This window comes from Mobula hypostoma, chromosome 23, assembly GCF_963921235.1.
Source record: "Mobula hypostoma chromosome 23, sMobHyp1.1, whole genome shotgun sequence".
NCBI lineage: Eukaryota > Metazoa > Chordata > Chondrichthyes > Myliobatiformes > Myliobatidae > Mobula > Mobula hypostoma.
Genome location: NC_086119.1, coordinates 15,482,305 through 15,509,248, shown reverse-complemented (window position 1 = coordinate 15,509,248; position 26,944 = coordinate 15,482,305). Strand labels below are relative to the sequence as shown.

The 26,944-nt window shown below is 40.8% G+C and overlaps 1 protein-coding gene across 3 annotated transcripts in view; it reads right to left on the bottom strand.

Annotated features, from left to right (window-relative positions):
* akap10 (A kinase (PRKA) anchor protein 10) overlaps positions 1 to 26,944 on the bottom strand; it is a 103,556-nt gene that overhangs the window by 49,875 nt on the left and 26,737 nt on the right. For 2 of the 3 annotated variants that reach the window (XM_063031636.1, XM_063031637.1), the window contains exon 3: positions 3,680 to 3,865. In XM_063031636.1, the coding sequence (XP_062887706.1) occupies positions 3,680 to 3,865 (186 nt within the window). Of the gene's footprint in view, positions 1 to 3,679; positions 3,866 to 12,665; positions 12,762 to 26,944 lie in introns of all 3 variants that reach the window. The other variant, XM_063031638.1, reaches the window with a different exon arrangement.

Genomic DNA, 26,944 nt, shown 5'->3' with positions numbered 1-26,944 from the left:
AGTTAAGTCTTTGGGAGAACTGCCAAAATGATGGTAACACATTTGGTGAATTCATGTTTCGTCCCTGATACATTTTTACATTGATACATTGATTCCTGGGATGGCAGGACTTTCATATGATGAAAGACTGGATCCACTAGGCTTATACTCTCTGGAATTTAGAAGATTGAGGGGGGATCTTATTGAAACGTATAAAATCCTAAAGGGATTGGACAGGCTAGATGCAGGAAGATTGTTCCCGATGTTGGGGAAGTCCAGAACGAGGGGGTCACAGTTTAAGGATAAAGGGGAAGCCTTTTAGGACCAAGATGAGGAAAAACTTCTTCACACAGAGAGTGATGAATCTGTGGAATTCTCTGCCACAGGAAACAATTGAGGCCAGTTCATTGGCTATATTTAAGAGGGAGTTAGATATGGCCCTTGTGGCTAAAGGGATCAGGGGGTATGGAGGGAAGGCTGGTACAGGGTTCTGAGTTGGATGATCAGCCATGATCATACTGAATGGTGGTGCAGTCTCGAAGGGCCAAAGGGCCTACTCCTGCACCTATTTTCTATGTTTCGCTGTGGGTCCAGACAGCAACAATCATCTAGTAATTCTTCAACGTCTGACCTTCTAAACAATACACTGCATCCTGCAACGTTGACGCCTGTCTACATGCATCTCCCATTGGAAAAGGAACATATCCTGTACATCAGTTGTACAAACACCTGGTCGCACAGAAGCATAAAGTGCGCATTTAGGAATTCAGAGAATGCAGCACTGCTTAGTGGGGAAGATGAAGGTTAACTCTGAATGTATTGTTGCGTTGCCTGGGCACATGCGTCAGTACTTCAGCCTGATCTGCTGAGTACTTCAACATCTTTTGCTTCATTTTCAAACTTCTATGGCTCATCATTAAATGCCTTCTAAACAATAATGCATAACTTGAAATATAATGAATCTTTAAAGCAAGCCAAATACACATAACAGAAACTTCCAAAACATGAATTACCAAGGTCAATAATGGAAAAATTTAAACACGAGGAAATCTGCAGATGCTGGAAATTCAAGCAACACACATAAAAGTTGCTGGTGAACGCAGCAGGCCAGGCAGCATCTCTAGGAAGAGGTACCGTCGACATTTCGGGCGGAGACCCTTCGTCAGGACTAACTGAAAGAAGAGCTAGTAAGAGATTTGAAAGTGGGGGGGGGGGGCGAGATCCAAAATGCTAGGAGAAGACAGGAGGGGGAGGGATGGAGCCAAGAGCTGGACAGTTGATTGGCAAAAGGATCCTCTCATATCAATACACACATTCTTTTTCTCTCTCTCCTTTTTCTCCCTCTGTCCCTCTCACTATACCCCTTGCCCATCCTCTGGGTTTCCCCCCTCCCCCTTTTCCTTCTCCCTGGGCCTCCTGTCCCATGATCCTCTCATATCCCTTTTGCCAATCACCTGTCCAGCTCTTGGCTCTATCCCTCCCCCTCCTGTCTTCTCCTATCATTTCCATTCTCCCCCTCCCCCTCCCACTTTCAAATCTCTTACTAGCTCTTCTTTCAGTTAGTCCTGACGAAGGGTCTCCGCCCAAAATGTCAACGGTATCTCTTCCTAGAGATGCTGCCTGGCCTGCTGCATTCACCAGCAACTTTTATATGTTAATGGAAAAATTTAAGTATTTCTATTTAACATTACAATACAGATTAATCTAATATGCCCTCCCACCACTACCTGGAATTATTTCCACAGATCTGAAAACACCGAATTCATCATATTCTGCTGCCTTATCTGTACAATAAATATTCCCAGAAAGCAGAGAAGAGAATATTAGGTATTATGCTGCTTCGATGTATATTAAAAGTAGAATCGTGTTTAATATCACTGGAATATCTCATGAAATTTATTTTGTGGCAGCAGTACATTGCAAAACATGGTAATAAAAACTATAAATTATAATACATACAGTACATATTAAAAATAATTAAGTAGAGCAAATAGAAAGGGGAAATAATTACTGAGGAAATGCCTGGTCATCAAGAAATTCATACTGAATTTTGTTCCTAGTTGCCTCACAGGATCAGTTTAGTTGCTGCTTTGTACTGGGTGTGTATTCTGAACATCGGTAATGTAGCACAACCACAGATACTTGAATAAGCAAAGCATAGGGAAACATGGAATAAATAAGTGCAGGCAATTAGAATTAGAATATGCAAACACAATGGTGGACTGAAAGTAACACATATTAAGTGGATTGGATACCAAAACTAAAACATGGTAAGTTAGAAACAGATGTCAAAATCAAGTTCGAAGATCAGTTTCACAATTGTGGCTTTGCCCACAAGCCATCCAAACTAACAGACTATGCATCAACTATTTTTTTTTTCTGGTCCCCAAATTAAATCAAAATGTCCCATGATACTCAAAAGAATGGGTAAAAGGTCTTTAGAAAAGTGAGACTGCTTTCAAATAATTGGCATTGTGTGAAATATTACACAAAGTAACTTTTTAATGAGCTCTTATGTTTAAAAGAAAACTTAGGGTAGAAGCTAAACATAAAAGAAAATGGTACAAATTATTTCTAAACAAGATTATTTAATATTGAGTGTTCTGATGATCTTTCAAGTTTAGAACCCAGTCAGAAAAATGTGTGGGAGTGGGGAGAAGATGCTCTGATTATGGCTTGTCATAAGAAGACAATGATATAGATTTATGCTGTCATATACACTCAGTAGTCACTTTATTAGATATACCTGTACACCTGCTCATTAATGCAAATAGCTAATTTGAAAGCAACTCCATGCATAAAAGCATGCAGACAAAGTCAAGAGATTCAGTTGTTGTTCAGACCAAACATCTGATTGGGTAAGAAATTAGACACATATGACTTTGAAATGATTGTTGGTGCCAGGCTGGGTGGTTTGAGTATGTCAGAAACTGCTGACCTCCTGGGATTTTCACGCACAACAGTATCTAAAGTTAACAGAATGATGGGAAAAACAAAAATCATCCAGTGAGCAGCAGTTCTGTGGGTTTAAATGTCTTGTTAATGAGAGAGGTCAGAAGGGAATGGACTGGTTCAAGTTGAAAGGAATATGACAGTAACTCAAAAAGCCACACATTACAACAGTGCTGTGCAGAAGAGCATCTCTGAATGCACAACATGTCAAACCTTTAAGTGGAAGGACTACAGCAGCAGAATACTATACCGGGTCCAACTCCTGTACCTAATAAAGTGGCCACTGAGTTTATAAGAAATCGCACATGAACATTAACTGGTGAAGGCTTGCAATGGATGCCTCCTCAATTTTGACAAAACCTTTGAACACATTTACGAGTAAATGTAAGGTGCAGTTTATAACAGTTATATTGGGATAGCTAGTTTTACACGTACCTTAATTATAGATGCAAATCTATCAACACTAAAAGGAAGATAAGATCTACTCCCAAAGGCATTTGGAATGTGTTGCAATGGCTGAACAAACACAAAAGCAAAGTACTTGAAGTTCATCTTGCTATCTTGAACAATTTGACATGTTGTTAAATTATCTACCATCTCAAAAGCTTTCAAACTGTTGAGGTTATTTGCAATTATAAAATCCTATGGACAATAGTGGCACGACAACTTCGAAAAGTTGCATTATGTTCCTCAGCAAAGGACATCCATGGAATAATTTCATTGACTCAAAATAAATCATCACCCTTACCCAAGTCTCCAAAATGAGCGGCTTCCATATGAATTGGCTGTTGCTTAAGAACTGCGGTTCTGCCACGTGCAAATGAGTCCATGTTGGCAGAGATGGCATTGATTGCCACATTGCTTGGTCCTGCAGCTTCCAAAAGTGCATGGTTTCTGCTTGGTGATGGGGTCGCTACTGAAACGGAAGCTGGGACTGCAATGGAAACAAAACATCTCAGGAATGAAGTACAGTCAGTAACTTTGCAAAATTATTGTGATGTAATTAACATCCATTTTAAAACATAACAATAGAGGGAAGTATGGGACTTTGTTGCCACCTTCCCAATGGTTTAAATTCCAAATCTTTCAAACTTACAGATTTTTGAAAACAATTAATGAAGAAAAGACAAAGGTTTGTTCCAAAATCAGTCAAAGATCTTATATGGACTGAATTTGTAAAGTCTAAGCCTTTAGATGGATACTCCTCATGCACTATCGTTCCGTACTTGTGACCCTCCAGCACCATTAGCCTATAATTTTGGAAAAAATAAACGTACACTGTACTTCTAGCAGGAAGCTTTTATTGCAACAGGACAGATAGCAATTCTTATAACTCAACAAGTTTCTTGTTACATATTATATATAATTTTTAGTTCAGTTACTTCTAATCTAATTTAACGGCCTAAAAACATTAATGTGTATTAGGGATTCATAACATATCAGCTATGTATCGGCTATTTAGCGATGGTATCTGTAGTTCAGCTGGTTATGATATGAGCTGAAGTGAACATAAAAATTTACTAATCCTATTTTGCAAGTTCTACAATAATTTTAACAGACAACATCTGGGCAGCATTACTGATTATAAAACTGTGCACAGCACAAAGTTTTCTAAAACTCTCCCGAATATATTGCAGTCATATAGGAAAAGATAGAGAAAAAAAATCTATCACAGCTTTAATTTCCAGTGAACATGTTATCTTGTACTCAACCTACTTTGTTCTTACAAATAAAAATTAATTAATTTTTTTGCTATACAGCAAAATATTATAACTTGGGTAGACTGATAAATCCTTCTCAATTATGATTGCAAGAGTGATGATCGAGTTATTGTCATTGCAAAGCCAGAAATAAGATTTGACATTACATTATAAAAGGGAAGTAAAATAATATGAACTAGAACATAATTTATTAATACAAGCTCCTGGAAGAGTCAAACAATGCAGCTCAAACTCCACCATTAGCATTCAGGAAGAGGCTCCAGGCCAAAGTACTAGTATGTTTCACTATCAGAACAAAGGATCAGAGTATCTGCCATACACAAAAACTTCCTTGTATTCTAAAGTTAATGAAAGTGAAGTTGTAATAGCAACTTTACATTCGCCACTACCTTTCGTAACCATTAACCCACTTGCTAATCAAATATCTATCTTTGCCTTAAAAGTAATGAAGAAACTGCTTCCACTATTCTTTGAGAAACAGATTGCAACTTCATAATCTTAAACAGTCAACCACTTCTTTTCTGTGACCCCTTAGTTCTGCATTCTTTCGTAAATGAACACATTCTAGTCATGTCCATCTTAAGACAATCAAGATCTTGTATTTTAACAGATGACCTTACTCAGACATTTCTTCACAAGGCACCCTGTCCATTCCAGGGAATCAACCTCCTCCAAGCTACTTTCATTGCTTGAAAACATTCTCCTTGAAATTAGACAAATACCAAGCACAGCACACCAGATGTAGTCACACCAATGCTCTATGTTACTAAGTTAAAACCTCCTTACATTTATATTCAAATCCTCCTCAATAAATTGTAGCATTCTGTTAGCTTCCCTATTTATTTGTTGTACTAATAACATGTAGCAGACACCCAAATCCTTCTACATCATAACACTGCAATCCTACACCATTTAGATAGCATGCTTCATTTGGAGCAACCAACAATCTGCTGGAAGAACTCTGAGTTGAACAGTGTCCATCAACAATTCCCTTCCCCCCACAGCTGCTGCTTGACCTGCTGAGCTCCTCCAGCAGGTTGTTCGTTGTTCTGGATTCCAACATCTGCAGCCTCCTGCGTCTTCCATGCCCCTGTTTTCCTGTCCAAGTAAATAATTTCATATTTTTGTACATAATACAGCATCAACATTATGGACCATGCATATGACATGGGGGATCATGGTCTCTGACTGTGATTGTTTTGGACAAATTTTTCTACAGAATTGGCGTGCCATTGCCTTCTGGGCAGTGGCTTTAAAAGACAGGTGATCCCAGCCATTATCAATACTCTTCAGAGATTGTCTGCCTGGCGTCAGTATTTACATAACCAGGACCAAGTGCATATACAACCATCCACCTCCTGCTCTCACGGCTTCATGTGACCCTGATCAGGGAGCTAAGCAGGTGCTACACCTTGCCCAAGGGTGACCTGCAGGCTAGCAGAGGCAAGGAGTGCCATACAGTAGAGACACATCTCCATTCCTCCACCCAATACAACATACATAACACATTTGCCAGATCTTTGCCTACTTACTTAACCTATTGGAATTATAGCCCATGTTCTTCTTAAATAATTTTCTTACCTGGTTTTGTATTAAAAATTTTAGCAACTACAGTTTTGTTGTCTTTAAATCGCAAAACCAGAGGCCCTATGTCACATTACTTGTTATATCCTGCTGACCAGATAAAGACCCAGTTAAGCCAACTACATCCTATTAGTCAGCCAAACGTTTGTCCATAACAGATTATTACCCACAACATGAATCTGTTACTGTAACCTTGATATGGCTGCTTATCAAATGCCTTCTGGAAATTTAACCACAGAATATCAATTGGTTTCCTTTCATCCATTGCACATAACTTTTCTTCAAAGAATTCCAATTGGTCAAACATGATTTCCCTTTCACAAAATTATGTCGATTTGATTGAATGTTTCCTCTGTATGAAAGGTGCTCTGCAGTATCCTTTTTAATAATATTTTTACCCAATGAAACATTAAGCTAATTAGCTTCAGGTATCCTATTATTTTTGTTTCCGTCCCTCTTTGAAAAACGGACTTGCATTTGTTATTTCAAGATTTAATGAAACTGGCCCCAAATGTAGGGAATATCATAAAATGCATCAACCTTCTCATTAACCACCTGCTTTAAAGCTCTAGAACAAAGTTCATTGGGAACCGGAGCCTGGTTAGCCTGTAACTGAATTAACGTGTTTAGTATCTTTACAATTCAAAACTAAACATTTTCTGGGATATTACTTGTAAGCTCTGTAGTGAAGATGGTTAATATTAGTATCAGCAGCATTCTTGCTGAAATGCTGGGGACACAAGAGACTCTAATCTGGAGCAACAATCTGCTGGAGAAACTCAGCAGGCTGAATTAAGGAATTATATAGGATAAGGAATTGTTCTATTTCAGGATTGATGCCGGGAATGTCAACAATTCCTGCACCCCCAACAAGATGCTGCTCAACCCACTGTGCTCCTCCAGCAGATTGTTTGATGAAGTCCTATTGCTTAAAATATTTCGCATTTTTAAAAGCTTAGCTAATTAACCTTGCAGGAACTCTTTGCTTCACACTCCAGTTACAACCTTTAATCTCCCACATCCTAAAGACATGCTTGTTGCTGGGCTGATAGAGTGAATTACTCCTAAAAGCAGCAAGCTCAGAATCACAGGACATGACTGACGCTAGTTAGAAACTGTTTGGAAAGTCTCCTGGAATCCATTGCATAGATTTCTTATCGCAATTTATAATGCTTTTTATGTATTGCATTTTACAGCTGCCACGAAACAACAAATTCATGACATACAGTACTTCAGTGATATTAAACCCGATTCTGATTTGGAACCTAAATTCAATTAATAGCCCAGTTAGAGTGCTGCCTCCAGTTTAATTTAAAGCAGTTGCAAGGTTTGATTACAAATGCCTGCAATTTAAACAGGTGCTGTAATTGTTCAATTAAAGTGAACAGATGATATTTCATCATGTTCACAGTAACAAGTTTCTGCAGCTTTAAACAGGAAATATTGCCAACATGAGTGTAATTGATAAGTGTAAATTTACCATGCAGCAGCTAAGTTTGTCACACCATCAACCCTTGCTGAAAGGATGCAGAAATCCAATAGTGAATTTCCATGCAACAAAATCAGAGCTTCTGAAATCTAACAGCAAGAACATTCCAAAAGCATTTGGAAGAGCATCATTTCACTACATTGGACATAGGACATAATTGAAAATAGACAATCATAAAGTCATTCTTCAAATCACAAGTTATCAAAATAACTGCTACAACACGACACCATAATGGTATAATTTGAATGGATGAAAAGGTCAAACACAGCAAGATATGACATTCTGAATTGGCAGGCATTACAAAACTGAGCCTTACATCCTTCCAGGTTTCCTAAAGGCACTTAATCACCATACATTTGACTTGAAGCTATTACTTAACAACACAATTAACCCTGTCAACACAAGTTTAAATCCACCTGAAGTGAAACATTAATCAAAAGCTTGGACAGTTCAAACTGCAGCATTTTATTTCCATGTAAACTAATTATAGTTGTCAAGCATCACTTTATTGAATCAAATGATGGATTGAATGATAAACACAAGAGATTCTGCAGATGCTGGAAATCCAGAACAACACACACAAAATACCGGAGGAACTCAAGAAGTTAGGCAGCTTCTTTCGAAAGGATTAAACTATCAACATTTTGGGCCGAGGTCCTTCATCAGTTCCTGAGTTTGTTCAGCATTTTGTGTGTGTGTGTGCTATGATGGATTGAATAAAATAAAATTACTAAAAGAAAATACTTTTGTAAATGCTTCACTACATCAATATATCCCATTGCAATTTAGAGGCTATTAAATACCTCCCAAAAATGGTCACATATAATGTGGGAAATAACAAAATCAATTGACAGATAGCAAGATCCCACAAACAACGAGATGTGCAAATAATCTGGTTTAGGTCTGGCTGAGGAATAACTATCAAAGAGAAGGCTGAGGCACACCCATTTTCTTCAAATTATTCTATGGGATATTTTTCTTTCGTAGGCAGCCAGGAAAATGCTTTAAATTCGCAAGCAAGAGATATCACCATCAATAATATAGTATTCAACTGGTTCTGAAAAGAATTGCTAAAAACAAAAAATCATGTGCCGAAGTCTCAAGGGACTCAAGCCAAGACATTGACTCAGAAACTACAGTGTTATCATAAACCAAAGCTGACAGTTATATAAGTGGTAATCAACATTTATGGAAAATTAAATCAGCTTCAGGCAAAGCAAAACATATTTTCATTTTCAACATTACAATACTTGTGAGAAATGTTGAAAATATTTTTCTGATGTTGATTTGTAACTTTGGTATTGTGTTGAAATTTACACTGATCCATCCTTTTTAATCGACCTACATCATTATTAACATCACTTATATTTTATAACACGAAGCTCATACTGACTTGATGTAGTTAACTTTTACATTAATACAAATAATGTTAAGTCATCTGAAATGCACTTCAAGAGGCTGGAGCCAGCTCTAGAAAAATGTCTTTATATTTTTAGCTTCACTACAATTAATACTAGGCCAACATGAAGCAGTGTAGCTTCCTCCACATATTTTACAGACAAATGGATTTTCAATTCAATTTATTTTATTTTATTTTTTTGGCATGTGCGTGTGTCTATGCGTGTGCAATGTTGGCAGGATGATGTCTTTTTCAAGCCTTTACAAGGTGCGGAGCGAGAGAGAGAGACTGTGTGACGCGCCACTCCCCACACAGACATTACGCAGCACTTTTCCCTTTTTCATTTTAGGAGGTCGAGTTGTGATCTTGACACTCTACCCAGCAGGGATGGAAAGCGTACTCGGGAGCAGCCCCAACTGGGTTCGAACCTGGGAACCTCCGTTCCAGAGTCCAGCGCTGATGTCATTGCGCCACCAGCCGGCCCTTTGATTCAATTTAAATTTGATATTTGCTTTATGTAGGGGTGGGAGGCAAGAATAAGGAGAAGCAGCAAAAGTACATCTCTATCTCCCAGTCAAAAATAACAAGGAGTAGGCCACTCAGCCCTTCAAGCTTTCCCTGACATTCAGTATCATAGCTGATCCATAGTGGTCTCAACATCTCTTCTGTGCCACTTCCCCATAATCCTCAACTCCTCGAATCATTGGCTGGAAGCCTCAATGTTCTAATAGGCTGAAGTTCCACCACCAGCAATTGTAATGCACTTAACTTTGAGAATCCCCGTTTCATGCACATCCTATAGTCAACAAAATCCAAAGAATATCACATTTGTCCATTGTGTGAGCACTCTTACCTAAGAAAGCAACACGTTCTGGTACCACTGAACCACTGGTACCACAAATATGTAGTTTGAAACTCAGGAGAACTACATTGTCTCAATGCCATCATTAAAACAAAAGGGCCCAGTTTCCTTCCTCAAAAGGGATGTAAAGGATCTCAAAGGTATCCATCAATTAACATCAACATAATTAATTACCTTATCAACATCACAGCTATTTGCAGGATCTTGCTTTGTACCAGCTTTTATTGTCCTTGTTTTGTTTAACTTCTACAGTGTATGACATTTCAAGCATTAACATCAGTTTCAACTGTTATACTGAATAATTGTGCTGCAGAATTAGCCCTTCCAGTACAGTTGGAACATCAGCATGGAGACTTGTGGAAAATTGAGCAGGAATGCCCAAACACAAAAAAAATAGGACTAATCAAACCTGGCTGACCACTGCCCAATCTGATTACTGTAATTGGCACCTGGCAGCACCTGTCCCTCCGTCACTACTCACCGATGCCCAGTTTGAGTATTTCCAGGATCACTTAAGAGTGGACTTCCATCACAACATAGGACACAAAACTGAATGCTGGAGGTGAAGTCACCGTGATTCCTCTTGACATCAAATCAGCATCTAAAATCAATGAGCATTAAAGATGCACTCTAGTTGTTGAAGCCCAAGTTGAACACAGGAAGATGGCAATAGTTGTGGGAGGTCAATCATCCCAGCCTCAGGACATCACTACAGGAGTTCTCCATAGCACCAAACATCTTCAGCTGACTTTCTTATCATCGCTGATGACTACACAATGTTCAATGCCATTCACAACTTCATAGCAAATGAAGCAACCTATGATAAGAAGCAGCAAGATCTAGATATCAGAAATAAGCAGAGAAGTGGCAAGTAACATGTACAGCAGAATACCAGACTTTGACCATGTCCGACAAGAGTCCCACCACTGAAATCCTGGGCCTCATTACTGACCCAAAACTCAACTGGACAGCCATACCAGAACCATGGCTAGGAGGGCAAGTCAAAGGCTGAGCACCTGTTGTGCAGTGCCCCACTTCACTCGCATCCTACCAACCATGTTAAACATTCATTCCCTCCATCACTAACGCAGTTATGCCATCAACAAAATAAACCGCAATGCCACCTTCCAAATTCATGACCTCTACCAGCGGGGGAAATGGACAGGAGGGGCATGGGGACGTACCAACTGCAGGCTTTTCCCCCAACATCACACACAATTCTGATTTATAAATACATCACAGACCTCCAGGCAGAGGGAATGTAGTTGCTCACCATCACCTGCTCAAGGGCAATTAGGTGAAGGAAAATAAATGCATGTCTTGCAGGTGAAGCCCAGATGTTAAAAGCAAATTTTAAAAAATTAGTCATGGCTACAAATTGGAACTGTACAAGTCTTGTAATATCAGAAGTGTTGCCTTTCAAATAAAAATATCCAACTACTAAAGTAGATAGAAGTTCTCAGGAATTTCTTTTGATAAACACACACAAAATGCTGGAGTAACTCAGCAGGCCAGGCAGTATCTATGGAAAAAAGCACAGTTGACGTTTCAGGCCGAAACCCTTTGGCAGGACTGGAGGAAAAAAAGCTGAGTAGATTTGAAAGGTGGGAGGGAGGGGAGAGAGAAACACCGGGCGATAGGTGAAACTTGGAGGGGGAGGGATGAAGCAAAGAGCTAGGAAGTTGATTGGTGAATGAGACAGAAGGGCATGGAAGAAAGAAGGGGGGGGGCGGGGGAGAGAGCACCAGAGAGAGGTGATGGGCAGGCAAGGAGCAATATTTATCTTTTAGCTAACATTATTCAATTACTTACTTGCTGTTAAGAAAAATTCAAAATCTGTTACCATTACATGGTCCAACAATAAATCAAACTTTATGTATTGCTAATAAACTCGAAAAGTCACACTGAAGCCAATATGCTTTTACACAACATATATTTATGCCTGGGTCATAATACTGTGCCCAACCCAAGAACAGACCCCTCAAATCAGGCAAACATTTGGTGCAGCATTGAAATTGTGGAAGTCAATGTGGGGCAAGGATGGCCCGGGGCAGTTGTAGCCAAGCGAGACCTTTCAAGTGAGACTGCTGGAGATACCTCTGCTTATTACAGACAAGATAGTGTGGTATTCAAGCTAAAAACATGAGGCCTTTGTAGTGAGACTTTTACAAAAAGGACTTCCTACAGTATAGCATCCCTTTACATAATAGGGGGTGCAGGAAAAAGTTGAGATACAGAAGGATATGAACTATACTAACACTAATGCTCTATTGTCTTTACTAAGATCAAATAACTTCAAAATACCATAATATTTTGATTGACTTTAACACCTCTTATTGTAAATGGCAATTGATCATGCGAGTTAAGAAATAAAACATAATTTGCAATAATCAATATCTGTACTGATAAGCCAATTCTGTATAAAAATAGCAGTTTTCTATTCTGACTTCAGAACAGTGTTGGTGACAGGGGCCCATGCTGTTCTCCTTGTGCGCAAGTAAAATAAAAGGGAATGCTTGAGTTGTAAGAGTGCTGTATTCTGGGCCTAGTCATTTTATCATTGGTGCTGACAGTAATTTTATCAAGATGATACTACATTTTAAACAGAGATGTGAAATTAAAGGTTCACCCATCTAAAGGATTCCATATCAGTATCTTAAGACCATATGAGATTCATACCTCACTCCCACCAATGTTGTTTATGGGTGACTTCTACTAATTAACCAGTAGCAGCAAGTGGTCATTCTATTAAACATGGATTGCACTCTTGTTATTCTGCAGATAACAAAAACAACATGAACATTATTGTAGGCTCTGGCAATGGCCCCTCTGGAAATAACAGTGTTGGTGGAAGTTTACATTTACAATTTTCAACTCCTTATAACTAGCTGAAATGCTGCATAGCTGATTCACACTCTGGACGAACCAAACAAGTACAGGTGTGTGTGTGTTCCTGCTCTTTTGGTGACTCTGAAACAAATTGGAGGTTTTAAGACCATATGACAGAAGGAGATTGAGGCCAATTAGCCCATTGAGTCAACTCTGCCATTTGATCATAGCTGATTTATTTTCCCTCTCAACTCCACACTCCTGCCTTCCCACGGTAATCTTTGACACCCTTATTAATCAAGAACCTATCAAGCTCCACTTTAAATATACCCAAATGAATGAGGCCTCCACAGCTGTGGCAATGAATTCCACAGATCCATCTCTGGAAAAAGAAACTCCTAATTATCTGTTCTAAAGCAACGTCATTCTATTCTGAGGATGTGCCCTCTGGTTCCACCTCTTAGGCCTGGGGTCAGCTTGGTAAAACTCCGACAGTTTTCCATATGACTCTTCAGCTGTAATGCTAGTTGAGCGTCAGACCAGGTGATATTTGATGCACTCATCTTCTGTTCACCAGGTTTCCAGCTCCCTCACTGCCATTCTGTTCCCTGGTCTGTCAGTTCCCTTTAAACCAGGTTCACAGAAAACTTATTGTAGTACTGTGTAACATTTATGAGTTAAAAGTTGGGGTATTAATAACATTAGACCAGAAAATCTACTAGTCTAGCAAAGTCTTAACCATGCCTTATTCAGAGTTTTACTGTGGAGAACAAGACATCAGATTTCAAGGACATCCTATATCAAGCCTCTATTACATGCCATATTTGTCTACATCTCAGTGGCCGCATGTAAAATAATTTATTACCTGTGAAGTAGTTTCAAACATCCTGCAATTCAATTATTACGACAGAAATACAAAATAATGCTGTGAACTCAATGGTGACCAGTTTGAATTCAGAATTTATAATATGGTATTTGATAAATTATATTTATCATTTAAAGTAATGGAGGAAGCAGAAGAATGGGGTTGCAAGGGATGATGGACTAGTGTTGAAATTGCAGGGGCCCTGGCAGATATATTTAAAATGTTGGTATCTATGGGTGAGGTGCCGGAGGATTGGAGGATAGCTCATGTTGTTCCATTATTTAAAAAAGGCTCTAAAACATAATCCGGGAAATTATAGGCCGGTAAGTTTGACATCAGTAGTAGGTAAATTATTGGAAGGAGTACTAAGAGATAGAATATACAAGTACTTGGATAGACAGGGACTTATTAGGGAGAGTCAACATGGCTTTGTGCGTGGTAGGTCATGTTTAACCAATCTATTAGAGTTTTTCGAGGAGGTTACCAGGAAAGTGGATGAAGGGAAGGCAGTGGATGTTGTCTACATGGACTTCAGTAAGGCCTTTGACAAGGTCCCGCATGGGAGGTTAGTTAGGAAGATTCAGTCGCTAGGTATACATGGTGAGGTAGTAAATTGGATTAGACATTGGCTTAGTGGAAGAAGCCAGAGAGTGGTAGCAGAGGATTGCTTCTCTGAGTGGAGGCCTGTGACTAGTGGTGTGCCACAGGGATCAGTGCTGGGTCCATTGTTATTTGTCATCTATATCAATGATCTGGATAATAATGTGGTAAATTGCATCAGCAAATTTGCCGATGATACAAAGAATGGAGTGTAGTGGACAGTGAGGAAGGTTTTCAAAGCTTGCAGGGGGATTTGGACCAGCTGGAAAAATGGGGTGAAAAATGTCAGATGCAGTTTAATACAGACAAGTGTGAGGTATTGCACTTTGGAACGACAAACCAAGGTAGAACTTACAAGGTAAATGGTAGGGCACTGAGGAGTGCAGTAGAACAGAGGGATCTGGGAATACAGATATAAAATTCCCTAAAAGTGACATCACAGGTAGATAGGGTCATAAAGAGAGCTTTTGGTACATTGGCCTTTATTAATCAAAGTATTGAGTATAAGAGCTGGAATGTTATGAGGTTGTATAAGGCATTGGTGAGGCCGAATTTGGAGTACTGTGTTCAGTTTTGGTTACCAAATTACAGGAAGGATATTAATAAGGTTGAAAGAGTGCAGAGAAGGCTTACAAGGATGTTGCTGGGACTTGAGAAACTGAGTTACAGAGAAAGGTTGAATAGGTTGGGACTTTATTCCCTGGAGCATAGAAGAATGAGGGGAGATTTGATAGAGGGATATAAAATTATGATGGGTATAGATAGAATGAATGCAAGCAGGCTTTTTCCACTGAGGCTAGGGGAGAAAAAAACCAGAGGACATGGGTTAAGGATGAAGGGGGAAAAGTTTAAATGGAACACTGGGGGGGCTTCTTCACACAGAGGGTGGTGGGAGTGTAAAATGAGCTGCCAGATAAAGTGGTAAATGCTGGCTCACTTTTAACATTTAAGGAAAACTTGGACAGGTACATGGATGAGAGGTGTATGGAGGGATATGGTTCAGGTGCAGGTCAGTGGGACTAGGCAGAAAAATGGTTCGGCACAGCCAAGAAGGGCCAAAAGGCCCGTTTCTGTGCAATAATGTTCGATAGTTCTATGAATAGCAGAGCAGACTCACTGGGCCAAAATGCCCAAACTGTTCCTATCACAAACAAGAGAAAATCTGCAGATGCTGGAAATCCATGCAACACACAGAAAATGCTCGATATATCACTTATGGTCTTATATTGTCATCAGCGATAGAACAGCAATCACTTGCAGTTCACTTGTGTTATTGTTTCATAACATCCAGTCTTGAAGGATTAACTCAGTTTTATCACACAAGTCTGATAGTTTTGTACAGTATGTCCTTTAACATCTGTCGGACGACGCTGAGGATATTCTACGAGTCTGTGGTGGCCAGTGCGATCATGTTTGCTGTTGTGTGCTGGGATAGCAGGCTGAGGGTAGCAGACACCAACAGAATCAACAAACTCATTCGTAAGGCCAGTGATGTTGTGGGGATGGAACTGGACTCTCTGATGGTGGTGTCTGAAAAGAGGATACTGTCCAAGTTGCATGCCATCTTGGACAATGTCTCCCATCCACTACATGGGCACAGGAGTACATTCAGCCAGAGACTCATTCCACCGAGATGCAACATAGAGCATCATAGGAAGTCATTCCTGCCTGTGGCCATCAAACTTTACAACTCCTCCCTTGGAGGGTCAGACACCCTGAGCCAATAGGCTGGTCCTGGACTTATTTCCTGGCATAATTTACATATTACTATTTAATTATTTATGGTGCAACCGTAACGAAAACCAATTTCCCCCGGGATCAATAAAGTATGACTATGACCATGTCTGCCCTTACACTTTGATGTATACACAGTGGCTACTTTATTAGATACAGGAGTGGAATTCAGATTGCTTTTCTGCTGCTGTAGCCCATCCACTTCACGGTTTGACTTGTGTGTTCAGAGAAACTCTTCTGCACATCAATCTTTGAGATACTGTTGCCTTCTTGTCAGCTTGAACCACTCTAGTCATTGTCCTCTGACCTCTCTCATTAACAAGGCGTTTGTACTCTCAGAACTGCCGCTCATTGGATTTTCTTTCTTTTTTCACACCACTTTCTGTAAACGCTAGAGACTATTATACATGAGAATCCCAGATTACCAGTTACAGAGATTTTCAAACCATCTCGAATGGTACTAGAAATCATTTCATGGTCAAAGTCACTTAGATCACATTTCTTCCCCATTCTGATGTTTGGTCTGAACAAGAAATGAACCTCTTGACCATGTCTGCATGCTTTTATGCATTGAGTTGCTGCCACAATTGGCTGCTTAGATACTTGCCTTAATGAGCAAGTGTACTTAATGAAATGGCCACTAAATGTACATCACAATGAAAGGAAATGGCTAGACTAGAATTGAATAACATTATCACTTCATCTGCACCTGACTGAAATGATAGTGAAGATGCTGAAAGAACGAGTGGCAGCTATGCAACTATGGGCCAGGAACAATTTATCAGGCAGCTCAACTGGAAGCCAATACTTGACAGAATCTAGTTCAAAGAGTCTGGTATTCTATTTTAAGTTCTTTTAATGAGAGAAATGTTCATGCTCCATTTACAAGTTCTATTAAAAAAATCCTTTTGAGGTTAAGAAATGATCTTTGCTCTCATGAGCGAGTCATCCACCCCAATATCCACAAAGAAAAAGGTTAAATCAAATCAGAAGTGGAGCAGGACGCAATGTTCCAAATAACATTTGCAACTGTATCCTGCTATCATTCACTTTGTAGAGAGAATTAAATGCATGAAAAGGCACTGAATAATTTAGCCAACACTTGAATCACTGTGCTAAAAGGTTTATAATTATTCTATTTTAATACTAAAGTCACAGATGTAATTGTCATGACTTTTAAATAATACATTTGAATGTGTAGTCAGTAATATTCTGAAGATGCAAAAATAACTAAGTAAAACAACTAATAAGAAAACTAAAACAGAAATGCCGGAAACACTCAGGCCAGGTAGTACCTACAGAAAGAGAAATAGTCACCTTAAAGTAAAAGATACATTGTCAGATCAAAACTATCTGTGCCACAACTGAGATTAGGAACATCATTAATTAAGCAGTCTATCACAATGACAACACAGCAAACATAGGAAATCTCAATTCAAATATTACAATCTAAATTTGGATTACAAACTACATTTTATTCAAATTTGAATGCTAGTTCCTGTGTCATCACTGTTATCTGTGACAATAGCTTCCAGTAACAGTTCACTGAACAAGTAATTGAGCAGATAGATCAAAACAAGCTCATTAAAGTATATGGAAAATAAGAACTCTAAATGATTCTGGGCTGACAATGGAACTTGACAGAGATTAATGCAAGGGTAAGACAACAATTAAATAAGCAGAGTTGTTTCAAACTATGAAAAGCAAGAATAATGGCAGCATAAGGTTCAAAGAGTCAAACCCCACATTATAAAAACTTTAGAATGCAGGCCTTGCATTTGAGTAGGGACCAATGAACATTAGGAATAGACACAACTGTACACTATTGGGCCTCTGGTGCCAACTCCCCAATTCAACAAGATCTTGGTGCGTCGTATACTTCAGCATAACTTTCCAGCACTAATCATAAATCTTTCAATTCCCTTACTATGAACAAATATTCACATGATCACACAAAGAGTCCACTCGTCCCTAAAGTTTTTTCTGGCCTTTTTAGAGAATGGTTGATTTGATTATAACCTTTACTCTGTCCTCTCACCTACTCTTCCACTTGCTCATCACAAACCTATCTGCTTTTCCCTCAAGAGTATTCCAAGGTTCTGCTTCCAATGATTTTTGAGGAAGACGGTTACAAACCTTAAGACATTGACAAGAACCTGAAAAAGGCTCTAGTGCTTTCCCGGTGTATATGACAAATAAACTCTTCTCGGACTTCCAGCCAGGTACAGATATCAATTATAACCGACGTTTTGAAGACAAACTCTGCCATCCTCATCAGGAACGGCACTGTTTGTCATCGAGACATCGATTATAATTGACACCTGTACCCCCTGTAAGCCTGAGAAGAATTTATTCAGACAACTTCTTAGTTTTAAGCTCTGAACCCTCATTCTAGATTCTTTCACAAGGGGAAACATCCTCTCTACTCTACAAACTATTCTTAAAATATTATGTTTCAATCAAGTCACCTCCTAGTGTTCTAAATTCCAGCAATTACAGGACTGGCCCCGTCCAATCATCATTTCTCATAAGACAAACCACCCATCCCAGCTGTTAGGGTGTATTCTGGAGTTAGGGTATATAGTAAATAATAATTTCATAGCAACCAGCCCTCAGATCTGAATATGGATGGAAGGTTGAATTTAAAATGCAGCTCAGAATAACAGTCTTCCTGAAGATTCAGGCTACGTCCACAGTAGACCGGATAATTTTGAAAACGCCAGTTTCACATAAAAACGGTAGGCATCCACACCAGGCATTTTTGAAAACACCTCCGTCCACATTAAAACGAGTATTTGGGCGAATCTCCTCCTACTGGGCATGCGCAGGACACATCTACAGAATTCACCCACTTCAAGGAGTACACCTGACTCCGACAGTTTGGACCAAGCAACAGGTGATGGCTGCGACATGTTTGGTGTGGAATCTCACCGTGAAAGACTTGGTGCGCATTTGTCCAGTTACAGACTAGAAAAACTTAAAAGGAAATTGCCAAACGATGGACAGCTGTTGGCTCTCGCACAGGAGGACTTAAAACGAAAAAAAACACTGGAGCGTAAGCATGTTGATATTATGGTAGAGGAGGTGTTGGAGTTGTTAAAATACATTAGGACGGATAAGTCCCCGGGGCCTGACAGAATATTCCCCAGGCTGCTCCATGAGGCGAGGGAAGAGATTGCTGAGCCTCTGGCAAGAATCTTTATGTCCTCGTTGTCCATGGGAATGGTACCGGAGGATTGGAGGTCAGCGAATGTTGTCCTCTTGTTCAAAAAAGGTAGTAGGGATAGTCCGGGTAATTATAGACCAGTAAGCCTTATGTCTGTGGTGGGAAAGCTGTTGGAAAAGATTCTTAGAGATAGAATCTATGGGCATTTAGAGAATCATGGTCTGATCAGGGACAGTCAGCATGGCTTTCTGAAGGGCAGATCGTGTCTAACAAGCCTGATAGAGTTCTTTGAGGAGGTGACCAGGCATATAGATGAGGGTAGTGCAGTGGATGTGATCTATATGGATTTTAGTAAGGCATTTGACAAGGTTCCACACGGTAGGTTTATTCAGAAAGTCAGAAGGCATGGGATCCAGGGAAGTTTGGCCAGGTGGATTCAGAATTGGCTTGCCTGCAGAAGGCAGAGGGTCATGGTGGAGGGAGTACATTCAGATTGGAGGATTGTGACTAGTGGTGTCCCACAAGGATCTGTTCTGGGACCTCTACTTTTCGTGATTTTTATTAACGACCTGGATGTGGGGGTAGAAGGGTGGGTTGGCAAGTTTGCAGACGACACAAAGGTTGGTGGTGTTGTAGATAGTGTAGAGGATTGTCGAAGATTGCAGAGAGACATTGATAGGATGCAGAAGTGGGCTGAGAAGTGGCAGATGGAGTTCAACCCGGAGAAGTGTGAGGTGGTACACTTTGGAAGGACAAACTCCAAGGCAGAGTACAAAGTAAATGGCAGGATACTTGGTAGTGTGGAGGAGCAGAGGGATCTGGGGGTACATGTCCTCAGATCCCTGAAGGTTGCCTCACAGGTAGATAGGGTACTTAAGAAAGCTTTCATAAGTTGAGGGACAGAGTTTAAGAGTCACGATGTAATGATGCAGCTCTATAAAACTCTGGTTAGGCCACAATTGGAGTACTGTGTCCAGTTCTGGTTGCCTCACCATAGGAAGGATGTGGAAGCATTGGAAAGCGTACAGAGGAGATTTACCAGGATGCTGCCTGGTTTAGAGAGTATGCATTATGATCAGAGATTAAGGGAGCTAGGGCTTTACTCTTTGGAGAGGAGGAAGATGAGAGGAGACATGATAGAGGTGTACAAGATAGTAAGAGGAATAGATAGAGTGGATAGCCAGCGCCTCTTCCCCAGGGCACCACTGCTCAATACAAGAGGACATGGCTTTAAGGTAAAAGGTGGGAAGTTCAAGGGGTATATTAGAGGAAAGTTTTTAACTCAGAGAGCGGTTGGTGTGTGGAATGCACTGCCTGAGTCAGTGGTGGAGGCAGATACACTAGTGAAGTTTAAGAGACTACTAGACAAGTATATGGAGGAATTTAAGGTGGGAGCTTATAAGGGAGGCAGGGTTTGAGGGTCGGCACAACATTGTGGGCCGAAGGGCCTGTAATGTGCTGTACTATTCTATGTTCTATGTAAGGAAGCAACCAACAGGGAGTTCACAGACAATATGACCCAGCTGGCAATGAACATTGAAAAACAGACTAACTCTGTTGCAGAGGGATTTGCAATGATGAGGAATACAATGGCTCCCCCTCCCCCCCCAGTACTTTTCACCGCCACAATACCAGCCTCACAGCCACTACAATAGCTACACATACGGACACACAGACCCCCAAGTGGCCCCACCAACATCTTCCCCACTCCCACAGAGGGGTCACCCTGGAAACATTTCCTACAGCCATAGTCTCTTCACCGATGAAAGGGACAACAGCTACAACTAAATGCAATAAGGCTTGTTACTGGGCAAAAGTGAAAGTTGCTGTTACCTCATTTGTTTGCCTTTACTTTTGCCATGTCTTTCTGTATTATTTTGCTGTATTTAATATGTGCAATAAAACGAGTTACTGGGCAAAAGTGATTTTACTTTTACCTGAGTAAAAGTGAAACTTACAATTTTCCTTGTTTGGCCTTAACATTTTCACGTCTATGCCAAACATAAGCTACTACTTAAAGATGACATTTTGGAAGTAGTGACAATGGCATCTATTGAATGTTTGCACAGCAATACATTAATAAAGCACCTTGTTAAATGTATAAAACATGTCTGCATCAGTGTTATCTTGTATTTCCTTACAATGTTACATTAGGCTGTTACACATCTATTGTCAGAGGAGTACTTGCATAAATAGGTAAACCACCTCCATACACGCAAGGACAGAAAACAGGGCAAAGTGAGTATACTTATTTATTCAGTAAGTTATGGGTCAAAGTATTTGGTGAGTACATTTCTAACTCTTCTGGCTTCAGTCTTGTTGCCGTCTGTTCTGAAATTGTTAGGTTGTGTGGGGGGTTGAAATTAACGTAGACAATAAAGTAATTAACACACGCATGAAGCCGTCCGCCATTGTTGTTGTGGTGTTGGAGGTTGCGTTCAAGAAAACAATGAAATGCCGTGCTACTGCCACCATCTGTTTCAGCACATCATGACAGCGTTTTTAAAAAGAGCCAGTTACCCCATACACACCACACCGGCCATTAAGCGTTTTCAGATTTATTCACTCTGGAGAGCGTTTTTGAAAAGCTCCGTTTTCGGGGGAGGAAAATGTCATTTCACTATGGACGGAGGGTCAAAACGAGGAGAAAAAGCTTCGGTTACGGATTTATCTGGTCTAGTGTGGACGTAGCCTCAGTTTAGAGTAAATTGCAGACCAGGAAACACCCAAATGGCTATGTCTGCATATGCATGAATGCAATTAACACCCCACTGCATGAATATGACCACAGTAATTAACACTCATTTTGGGGTGTGTTGGTGGGAAGACTCAAGAATTTGAAAAATTACACGCAACTCAAAAGAAGCATTGAGAAGGCAGTGTAACTATAGAAATTGTCCTGTTACCTTTGTTCTTTAACATATAAAAATGTGCTGTAATGTTGGATCCGGGAACATCTCTCTTGGGTGACCCTAAAGGCTGTCAGCTTGTGTGTATCCCGAATAAAGACTTCTATATCTACCACTTGCATCTCTCCAGAGGCATCTTGCACAGTCATGACACCAGCTATTATCGTGGTAAACCTACACTCAACTGTTTCCAACACATTTAAATCCTTCCTTGGATAAACATGACCAATAATAGTCCCTAACACAAGAAATTCTACGGATCCTGGAAATCCAAAACAGCACACACAAAATGCTGATGGCATTCAGCAGGTCGGGCAGCATCTATGGAAATGAAAATAACTGTCCATATTTTCGGCTAAGAACCTTCTTCAGGACCAGGAAGGAAGAGGGAAGATGCCAGAATACAAAGGTGGGGAGGGGAAGGTGATAGATGAAGCCAGGAGGGTGGGAAAGGTAAAGACTGGAGAAGAAGGAATCTGATAGGAGGAGAGTGCGCCATGGGAGAAAGGGATGGAGGGGCACCAGAGGAAGGTGATAGGCAGGTGAGCAGAGGTAAGAAGCCAGAGCAGGGAATCGAAGAGAGAAGGGGGAGAGAATTTTTTTAAACCAGGAGAAATCGATGTTTATGCAATCAAGTTGGAGGCTACTCAGATGGAATAAGGTGTTGCTCCTCCACCCTAAAGGTGGCCTCATTGTGGCACAAGAGGACAACATGTTGGAACGGGAATGGGAATTTGGCCACCCAGAAATGCTGCTTTTGGCAGATGGAGTGGAGGAGCTCAACAAAGTGGTCCAAATTACGATGGGTCTCACCATTGTAGAGGAGGCTGCATCAGGAGCACCAGATACAGTAGACAACCCGAGCAGATTGGCAGGTGAAATATTGTCTCACCTGGAAGGACTGTTTGGGGCACTAATTGGAGGTGAGGGAGGAAGTGAATGGGCAGTGTAGCACTGCTTGCAGGGATAAGGGCCAGGAGGAAGATAAGTGGGGAGGAACATATGGACAAGGGAATCACAGAGGGAGCAAGCTCTACATAAATCGGAGAGTGTTGGGGGGTGGGGGGGGGAGATAAGGATGTGTTTGGTAGTAGATAACTTTGGAGACAGTGGAGGTTGTGGAGAATGTTGGGTTTGATGTGGAAGTTCATGGGCTGGTAGGTTAGGACACGAGGAACTCTATCCCTGTTAAGGCAGTGGGAAGATGAGTGCAGATGTCTGGGAAACAGAGCAGATGCAGGCAAGGGCAGCATCAATGGTGGCCTCCAATTTGATGGCATGAACATTGATTTCTCCTCCAGTAAAAAAAAATTTCCCTTCCCCTCCCCTCTTCTTCTATTCCCGACTCTGGCCTCTTAACCTTCTTCTTCCCTTTCTCCCACGACACACTTTCCTTTATTAGAATCCTTCCTCTCCAGCTCTTTATTTCCCCCTCACCTGGCTTCACCTATCACTTTCTAGCTATCCTCCTTCCCTCCCTTTTTATTCTGGCATCTTCCATAGTTGCTGCCTGGTCTGGTGAGATCCTCCAGCATTTTGTGTGTGGTGCTCTTCCACCTTCCTTTCCAGTCCTGAAGAAGGGTCTCCGCCAAAAATGTTGACTGTTTAACAATTTCTATAGATGCTGCCTGATCTGAATTCCTCCAGCATTTTGTGTGTGTTGCAATACCAGTCCCTTACTCCTGACATGGTGTCACCAATACGTGACTGAGCCAGAAAATAGCAGAATTCTTTTTATTTAAACTGTAGTGTTCAAAATGGATATTACTTGCACTCTCATGTAAACTAAACCTTTATATTTAAAAATAAAATTGAAACATATGGTAATATTTCACATAAATACAAGTTGTTCCTTTGTCATTGATTTAACCTCATGTTTCAAACATTCCAGCAAGTCCAGTTATCAAGATCCTAAATGATATTTCAAATATTCCCAGAAAGTCAATTAAGTTTTTTAATTGTCCTTCAGGAAGCACATGCAATAAGTTGATCAATCCTTTTGTAATGCCCTTGGAAGCAATCGACTAAAAATAAGTGAAATCACAAAGAAACCAGTATGCAAAGCAAATGTGCCTCAAAAACTTCCCATATTATTTTCATTTGTGTACAAGATCATAAGAGGAATACGTCAAGTGGATAGCTAGAGACTTTTTAGACACGGAAATGACTAATACAAGGGGTCATATTTGTAAGGTGATTGGAGTAAAGTACAGGGGAAGTCACAGAGGTAAGTTGTTGCTGTTTTTTTTCAAAACACACACACACACACAGTGATGACCATGAAACACCCTGCCAGGGGTGGTGGTATAAGCAGATACGTTAAGGACATTTAAGGAATTCTTAGTTAGGCACATGAGTGAGAGAAAAATGGAGGGCTAAGTAGGAGGAAGGATTGGATTAATGTTAGAATAAGTTAAAACGTTGGCATAACAAAGTGGGCTGAAGTGCCTGTATATGCTGTTATGATCTATGTTCTATTAAGGTTTTACAAGTCTGCTATTAACGATTTTGTTAGAGGAATAGAACCTTATTCTTCCTGGGTAGTAACAACTCTAAGACATGAATATGGAATTCTCTAATTTCAGGTAACCTGCTTCCACCCTCTCCCCCTCCCCCCCCCCCCACACTATCCTTTTCTCTCCTTCCTTCTGATCTACTCACTTTCTCCTAGATCCACCTGCACCAAATCCCCAGAGTACCCAATCACAACTTCTTTCCCTTCCTCAATCCCTCCATCTGCCCATCACCTAAACACACCTCTCACAGGGTCCCCTTCCCCTCACTGTCCAACCTCCCACATTGGTTCCATGTCCTACCTACCTTCCTTTCCTACCTGGTTCCATCACCTGCCTCCTTCCTGTCTCCACCTGTCATTATTTCCACTTCTCCCTCCTCCATCTACATATCACCCCTAACTTACTGCTCAACAGCTCCTGTTCCACCCCTTCCCCTCACCTTTTTATTCTAGCCATCTCCCTTCAGAACCCAAAATGTCAACTGTCCACTTCCCTCCATAGGTGCTGTTTGACCCTCCATAGTAATTCCTCCAGCAGCTTGTTTCTTGACGCAAACAAGAGAAAATCTGCAGATGCTGGAATTTCAAGCAACACACACAAAATGCTGGTGGAACGCAACAGGCCCGGCAGCATCTATAGGAAGAAGTACAGTCGATGTTTCGGGCTGAGACCCTTCGACAGGACTAACTGAAAGAAGAGATAGTAAGAGATTTGAAAGTGGGAGGGGGAGATCTGAAATGATGGGAGAAGACAGGAGGGGGATGGATGGAGCCAAGAGCTGGAAAGTTGATTGGCAAAAGAGATATGAGGCTGGAGAAGGGAGAGGATCATGGGACGGGAGGCTTAGGGAGAAAGAAAGGGGGAGGGGAGCACCAGAGGAAGATGGAGAGCGGGCAAGGAATTGTGAGAGGGACAGAGAGAAAAAAAGAAATAAATAAGGGATGGGGTAAGAAGGGAAGGAGGGGCATTAACAGAAGTTAGAGAAACCAATGTTCATGCCATCAGGTTGGAGGCTACCCAGACGGAATACAAGGTGTTGTTCCTCCAACCTGAGTGCAGCTTCATCTTGACAGTAGAGGAGGCCGTGGATAGACATGTCAGAATGGGAATGGGACGTGGAATTAAAATGTGTGGCCACTGGGAGATCCTGCTCCTCCTCCCTTTCTTACCCCATCCCTTATTTATTTATTTTCCCCCTGTTTTTTCTCCCATGATCCTCTCCCTTCTCCAGCCTCGTATCCCTTTTGCCAATCAACTTTCCAGCTCTTAGTTTCATCCCTCCCCCTCCTGTCTTCTCCTATCATTTCGGATCTCCCCCTCCCCCTCTCAAATCTCTTACTATCTCTTCTCTGTTAGTCCTGACGAAGGGTCTCGGCCCGAAATGTCGACTGTACTTCTTCCTCTATATGCTGCCTGGCCTGCTGCGTTCCATCAGCATTTTGTGTGTGTTGCTTGTTTCTTGATTAAGTTCTGCTTCATTCATAACATTACTAATGTTTATTCTCCCCCAACATGCCCACTCTTAAACTCCACAGTAAGTCAGAACCTTCCTGATTCTGACTAGTGGATTCGAAGTATCTACAAATTAATGCAAACACTCTTGGATAGTTTGCACAAAGCAAAGATAAACCACACAGTGAATAATGCTAGCAAAAGCAAGGGGGAAAAAAGGAAAAAAAAATTATTTTCAACACACACAAGATGCTGGAGGAACTCAGCAAGTCAAGCAGCATCCATGAAAATGAATTAACAATGAATTAACAATCAATGTTTCAGGACAAGACTCTTCTCCAGGAGTGGAAAGGAAGGGAGAAGGCACCAGAATAAAAAGGTGGGTTGGGGGGGGGGGAGAGAGGGGAAAAGAATAGCTAAAAGACGATAGGTGAAGCCAGGTGGGTAGGAAAGGTAAAGGGCTGGAGAGGAAAGAAACTGATAGGAGAGAAGAATGGACCATAGGAGAAAGAGAAGCAGGAGGGGACTCAGGGGGACGTGAAAGGTGGGTAAGAAAAGGTAAGAGGCCAGAGAAGAGGAGGGGAAAAGGAGGGAATTTTTTTTACTAGAAGGAGAAATTGATATTCATATCATCAGGTAGGAAGCTACCCAGATAGAATACAAGGTGTTGTTCCGCCACCCTGAGGAACTGGAATGAAACATGTCGGAACTGGAATGAAAAAAAAGAGAATTAATTGGCCACTGGGAAGTTCCATTTTTGATGGATGGAGCAGTGGTCCTCGAAGAAGCAGCCCCACATTTACAACGGGTCTCACCAATATAGAGGAGATTACATTGGGAGCACCGAACACAACAGACAAACCCAGCAGATTCGCAGGTGAAATGTT